This window comes from Tripterygium wilfordii, chromosome 19 (assembly GCF_013401445.1).
Source record: "Tripterygium wilfordii isolate XIE 37 chromosome 19, ASM1340144v1, whole genome shotgun sequence".
Classification (NCBI taxonomy): Eukaryota; Viridiplantae; Streptophyta; class Magnoliopsida; order Celastrales; family Celastraceae; genus Tripterygium; species Tripterygium wilfordii.
Window position 1 is genome coordinate 11,596,765 of NC_052250.1, and position 6,544 is coordinate 11,603,308.

General features: G+C 34.2%; 1 protein-coding gene across 1 annotated transcript; it reads left to right on the forward strand.

Moving 5' to 3' along the window:
* The first annotated feature begins 3,602 nt into the window (after positions 1 to 3,602).
* Positions 3,603 to 6,544, forward strand: LOC119985224. Its single transcript, XM_038829453.1, has 7 exons — positions 3,603 to 4,125; positions 4,243 to 4,329; positions 4,461 to 4,679; positions 4,779 to 4,943; positions 5,031 to 5,084; positions 5,194 to 5,340; positions 6,005 to 6,544. The coding sequence occupies exons 1-7, from the start codon at positions 3,751 to 3,753 to the stop codon at positions 6,380 to 6,382; spliced, it is 1,425 nt and encodes a 474-aa protein (XP_038685381.1). The 5' UTR covers positions 3,603 to 3,750; the 3' UTR covers positions 6,383 to 6,544.

Sequence of the window (6,544 nt, forward strand, 5' to 3'; positions counted from 1 at the left end):
AATTTCTGTGGAATATCTTTCTATCCCGTGTTTATAACTACACTTTTATAATTGTAACAATATGTTTTAGATACTCCGCGGTCAATTTTCATTTATCAGCTACCAGTTTGTGAACCGCTGTTAAAGATTAGCTATGATTTATGAATCGCAACTGTAGTTATAATTATATCTATGGTGAATTTCTTTTACCGACAGTCACCTAAACCTCATGTAAAGACTTTGCGACATTTTCATAATCAACACCTAATCAAGTGCAGAAAAAAGTTTTAAGTTTCGGTTTGAACCAGTGGTATTGTTGGCTCAATTCAAATTATTAAAAAAATATTGTTCTCATTTTCTTCCCAAGAAAGCTAAAGATCTCTTGCACAAAAGCAACTTTTTATTTTTCCCCTCAAAAGCACTAGAGAGTTATCTATTAAACCATAAAGAACACTGCTTTTGAGAAGAGATGTGGAGAATGTATATATATATATAAATATATAATCTATGAAGATAGTTTATGGAGGTTTGGAATCTATTCTTCTGAGACCCAACTTAAAAAAAAAGAGGAGCTGGGCATGCTTGCACTGGAAAATACCTTAAGAACATCACAGATCGATGCCAGTTGTGGGTTTAGATGATGAGAATGACTGTGGTTGTGGACCCAAACTTGTTGAGCAATTTAAATTTGTTTGCAGAGGTGGGGTGAGTGGGAATTTGTTAAAAGAAGAGAAAAAAACATCGTAGAGAATAGTAGTATAAGTAAAGTGAGAGTCTTTGAAAGTGGGAAGCCCCCCACACTACCCCTAAAATGAGAACTAGCTTTGGTACTAAAAAAAAAAAGTGCCCATAACTTTGTGCTTCCTCAATCTAACCAAATCACTTGCAAGCCCATAAAATGAAATTAACGATGAACATTATCTCAATGTTTTGTCTCATACAAGGTTAGCATAAATACATATTAAAATTGATGAAAATTAATCAAAGCCCGTATAAGATGAAATAATATGTAAATATATAACTAGAACACATAAGTATTGTTATGTATTATTGTTTAGATATACTCATATACACTTACTAAAAAATACACATAATATATATATATATGAAGTAATATTTTTTAAAGATATATACAAACATGTATATATATGTGTGTGTGTGAAGTATGTATGTTAAGTATATATAGTGCAGCCCCCTGTCTCCCCCCTTGGGCTCTGAAAATACATCCAACGATCAATACCCAAGTGTCGTATCGTACACTTTCTATGAAGCTTTACATAGTAAATTTCGGACATTTACAATATTCAAATTTGATTTTTGTAACTTTTTTTATTTTAATTTACAGATTCACGACAATATAATTGGATCTCAAGATTGAGATTTTATGTGTCATTCCATGACAATTTGAGTCTCTACAATTTTAGAGGAATTGCGGAGCCAAAATTCAAATATTAGTTTGTATGATCAATATGAGAGAATCAACTATTGTGCTAACATTAGAAAACTTTCATCCCACTATGGACTATGGTAGTGATAACCATGTTCCAGTATAAACAACTGTTTTTGTATACTCTGAAAAATGTCTGAAATGGGAGATTTCAAACTAGGATTTTATGGGACAATTGAATGCAGTTAGGGTATGACCATTGAGTTGGTTGACCATTACATCATACACGGCTGATACTGACATCACTGAAAACAACCCACCTAGATTTATCAATCAATCAATTCAGTGGAATGTAATTAATTACAAATGCAAACAAGCACATGGTGTGTATTTGGATGCCGGCAGACCCACCCCAGCAAATACATTTTAGGGTCAAATTTTTTTTTTTTTAATTTTTTTTAAAAAATCATACTTGTGTGGTAGTATTTATTCTAACGAATCTAATTATATATTTTTTATTCGAAATAAAAATCAAATTCATCACAATCGAAACACCGAATATTTTGAGTTTATATCCGACGGTCTAGAATTGTTATGCTTTTTCATGTAAAATTTGATTTTTGATTTTTGTTTTGAAACAAAAATATATGATCAGATTTGTTAGACCGAATACTACACACCTATGATTTATCAATCAATCAATTGAGTGAACGTAATTAGTTACAAATGCAAAGAAGCACATGGTGTGCAAATTCTGGATGCTGACATACCCGCTCTAGCACATACATTTTAGGGTCAATTTTTTTTTTATTATTTGTCTTTAAAATTATATCTGTAGTATCGAATTGAATGATTTATTTTTTATTTGAAATAAAAATCAAATTTATCTCGATCAAAAACATCGAATATTTTAAATTTATATCCGATGATCTAAAATTGTTACAAATGCAAAGAAGCACATGGTGTGTAAATTCTGGATGCCGACAGACCCGCTCTAGCATATACATTTTAGTGTCAAAATTTTATTATTATTATTATTTTAGAAAAATCATAGTATCCCGTCTAATGAATCCAATAATATATTTATTGTTCGAAACAAAAATCAAATTCATTGTGATCGAAAACATCGAATATTTTAAATTTATATCCGACGGTCTAGAATTGTTATGTTTTTTCATGTTAAATTTGATTTTTATTTCGAACAAAAATATATGATCAGATTCATCAAACCGGATACTTCACACCTATGTTTGAAAAAAAAAAAAAGAATTTCGACCCATATGGTATTAGAGCAGGCCCCAGCCACTCGTAAATTCTCTCAACAATTACTTTTGGTCCATCAGGATATCATCATGAGCAGGACCACTTACTGGGCTTACTCTAAATTGTCAAAAGAAATGGCACCCATTGGAAATCATGGTTTTACCATAATCATGAAATCCTTTGAAAAACCATAATTATCAGTGACCCACTAAATGACCATAAATTCTCTTCCACTTTCTTAGTGACAGCACCAACACATATCCCTTTCTTTCTCTTGGGACATTAATACAGATTGGTCAGTAAAATTGGGATCTAGCTACATGATATATCTTTAGAGCAACAGGTGCTATTACAATACACATCAACAATCTTATCCGTTTTGGGTTATTCTGTTTCCGTAGATATATCAGGCTCGCACGACTTTGCATTCTCAAGAAGTCACCTATCCCATTAATGTTCTTGCAAAAACATGCTTGACTTACAGAATTACTATGAGATGTTGCTCTTTAAGAAAAAATATTATTGATAATTAGGAACTGAAATTATTTATATATGTTAATAGGTGACGGTCCACACTGAAAGTAACAAGAATGCAAAGTAAATAAAAGTGAGAACTAGAAGGCAAAAGAAAACAAATAAAGAATGAATTCGATTCCTTCTTTTCTCTAGAAATCAAGGAATAGAATATGACAGGAATGAGCACTCACTGCTCCAATAAAACCCAACTCAAAGTTTCAAGTCTTTTTTTTTAAACGGGGAGGGGGATTCGAACCCTAATTACTAAGATGATACATATCATATTTATCACTCCAACTAGTGACTCGGGTGTCAAAATTTCAGTCTTTGAACTTCAACTCTCTCTTTTTTCCTCAATTTCTGTCTTTTAAATTAAACCCAAAAGAAAAACTCAACTTGTTTGACCAGAACCCATCATGGGCAGAGCTTAGAAAAGTACAATCCCCCATTTAAAAATACTGCTCATGCCCCTTAAGTTTCTCTGTCTGTATACAAAAAACCAAGGACTCTCTCCATTGCTTATATTTTGAAAATGGTGAGCAAGTTGAGCAGCTGGGGGGGTTGGTTGTTTGTTTTCTTGATGGTAATTTCTGTTTTGTATTGATATGAAGAGAGATCCTCTTCAATTGACAAAACCAGTTTGTACCCATCACAGAACAAGACAAGAGCTATATACACAAACAAGTCTTGTTGCAGGAAAACAAACAATCATACAAAAACAACAGCAGCAACATTCTTCTAAAATGGCTGCTTCCACTGATCACTACACCTCCCCAATGATGCCTGTTTTTGTTGCTTTCCTTTTTGTTGTTGCTTCCTCTTCTATTTCCCCTGTTGTCCTGTCTCTCCCAACTTCCTCGGATTCCGGGGACCGGGTACCGGTAAACCAGACTTTCAGGCCAGGTAAAGAGCTTCAGAGGATAAAGAGAGTCCATGCTCTTTTGAAGAAGATCAACAAGCCTGCTGTCAAGACAATTCAGGCATTCTTTCTTTCTTTTCTATTTTTTTTGATTATTTGTTTTGGGATGAAAAAATGGGAATGATTTCTCTTGTTGTTTTAAAAGATTAATTTATTTATTTGTTTTTATGTTTTTCAGAGCCCTGATGGTGATGTAATTGATTGTGTATTATCCCATCAACAACCTGCGTTTGATCATCCTGAGCTTAGAGGGCAGAAACCATTGGTAATTTTCTGTTTGTTTCCCATGAAAAAATTTTCTGGGAAATTGTTTCTAATTTTCTTTTGGAGACTCAATGCTAATATGCCAATTAGAATTCGTTACAAGTAAATATTGAAATTTAAGTTTCTTTGCAGGATCCACCAGAAAGACCAAAAGGCCTGAATTACACAACAGAAGAGACAGAAGCAGAGCTGTTTCAGCAATGGAGAGATTCAGGTCAATCATGTCCGGAAGGAACAATTCCAATCAGGAGAACCACAGAGAAAGATATTCTAAGAGCAAGTTCCATCAAGAAATTTGGCAGGAAACTAAGAAGACATGTAAGAAGAGACTCCTCAGGCACTGGTCATGAGGTTAGTATATCCAATGGAGCCCAGATTCTGCTAATCTGTTCTCTGCCTAAATCTCTGAAACGAATTGGCTTCATTGCTTATTCTGAAATGAATCTACAGCATGCAGTGGTGTTTGTTAATGGTGATCAATATTATGGAGCAAAAGCAAACATAAACGTTTGGGCTCCCCGCGTAACCAACGCGTATGAATTCAGCTTATCACAAGTATGGCTAATCTCTGGTTCATTTGGCAATGATCTTAATACCATTGAAGCTGGTTGGCAGGCAAGTATGATTAATGTTTACTACTTATTCTTACCTAATCATTTGGATTACAGCTTTTGCTGAATTAAACATATGATTGATTATCAGGTGAGTCCAGAGTTGTATGGAGACAACTACCCCAGATTTTTCACTTATTGGACAGTAAGTGTTTGTCTTAGTTTTGATTCCTTTTGAGTAATTCTAAGAGCTCTTCCTGACTGATTTCCATACATATCTATACATATATGTATGTATGTATGTATTTTTACAGACGGATGCATACCAAACAACTGGGTGCTACAACTTACTTTGCACAGGCTTTGTACAAACCAACAACAAGATTGCCATTGGAGCAGCAATATCTCCAAGGTCTATCTACAATGGCAGACAATTTGATATTGGCCTTATGGTTTGGAAGGTAAGTGTAGGTTGGCTACCAATCTGTGAACATAATGACTTTTCCTGCTAATTATAGTGTCTTCATGTGTTAAATTATGAAGCAGAGCCTTATCAATTGAGAAATTGACACATTTGTTTATGCATTGTGTTTTCCTAACCTGATTATTAAAAAGAAAGATTCTCTTCTTTTTTCTTTTTTCCAAGGATGGTTCCATAACATGTCAACTTTTATGATACCTCCACTTCTTCTTCCCCAAAGTAGTCTTTTCATATATAGTTTGACTCCAACCAGCTTTTAGTGCCTTAAATATTTGGTGGGGCAACTCTCTGATTCCGCGGAGTCTGCAATTCACATCTAATAGTGCGTTAATTATCTGACATGGTGATGTAGTGTAGAAAAAAAATCTAACGTGACATACCTCTCAAGTCGTTAGATGCGAATTCCGACTCCAAGGAATTGCCGAGCCCCCGGATCCCTTATATACTTGTTTTGAATTTATTTTTTTTTCCTTTTTAGCTGTAATTAGCAGTTGATGGTACCCATTAGAAGAAATCATCATTATGTCTGCCATTAAGCACTCAAGCAAGTTATAAAAACATGATTCAAATGTGTAATAATAATGTTCAAGCATTTTGTTTCCCCAAATGAGGTCTAACCCTAAAAAAGGGGATCATTTATGCAGGATCCAAAGCATGGACATTGGTGGCTCCAATTTGGATCAGGACTACTGGTAGGGTATTGGCCTGAATTTTTGTTCAGTCACATGAGAAGCCATGCAAGCATGGTTCAATTTGGGGGAGAAATTGTGAACTCAAGATCATCAGGCTACCACACATCAACCCAAATGGGTAGTGGACATTTTGCAGAGGAAGGATTTGGAAAAGCTTCCTATTTTAGGAACTTGCAGGTTGTGGATTGGGACAATAACTTGCTTCCATTGACAAATCTCCATCTCTTGGCTGATCATTCCAATTGTTATGATGTTAGACAAGGAAGAAATACTGTTTGGGGGACTTATTTTTACTATGGAGGCCCTGGAAGGAATGTAAGATGTCCTTAGAAGAAATATTTATTGCATAGAAGTTACACAGAGCAAAATATATTTTTCTCCTTTTCTTTTTTGGGTTTCATTTTTTTTTTTTGGGTTAATAGAAGTTTGAGAGTTATGTAAATCATTCAAATTGTTTATAAATTAAATGGGTTTCCTGTATGTTTTCATTTC

Bases quoted from the DNA above. Each gene is read 5' to 3' on its own strand.
- LOC119985224 (XM_038829453.1), top strand. From the start codon at position 3,751: ATGAAGAGAGATCCTCTTCAATTGACAAAACCAGTTTGTACCCATCAC. The intron at 4,680-4,778 runs GTTAGTATATCC...ATGAATCTACAG, and splicing joins CCTCAGGCACTGGTCATGAG to CATGCAGTGGTGTTTGTTAA. The intron at 4,944-5,030 runs GCAAGTATGATT...ATTGATTATCAG, and splicing joins CCATTGAAGCTGGTTGGCAG to GTGAGTCCAGAGTTGTATGG.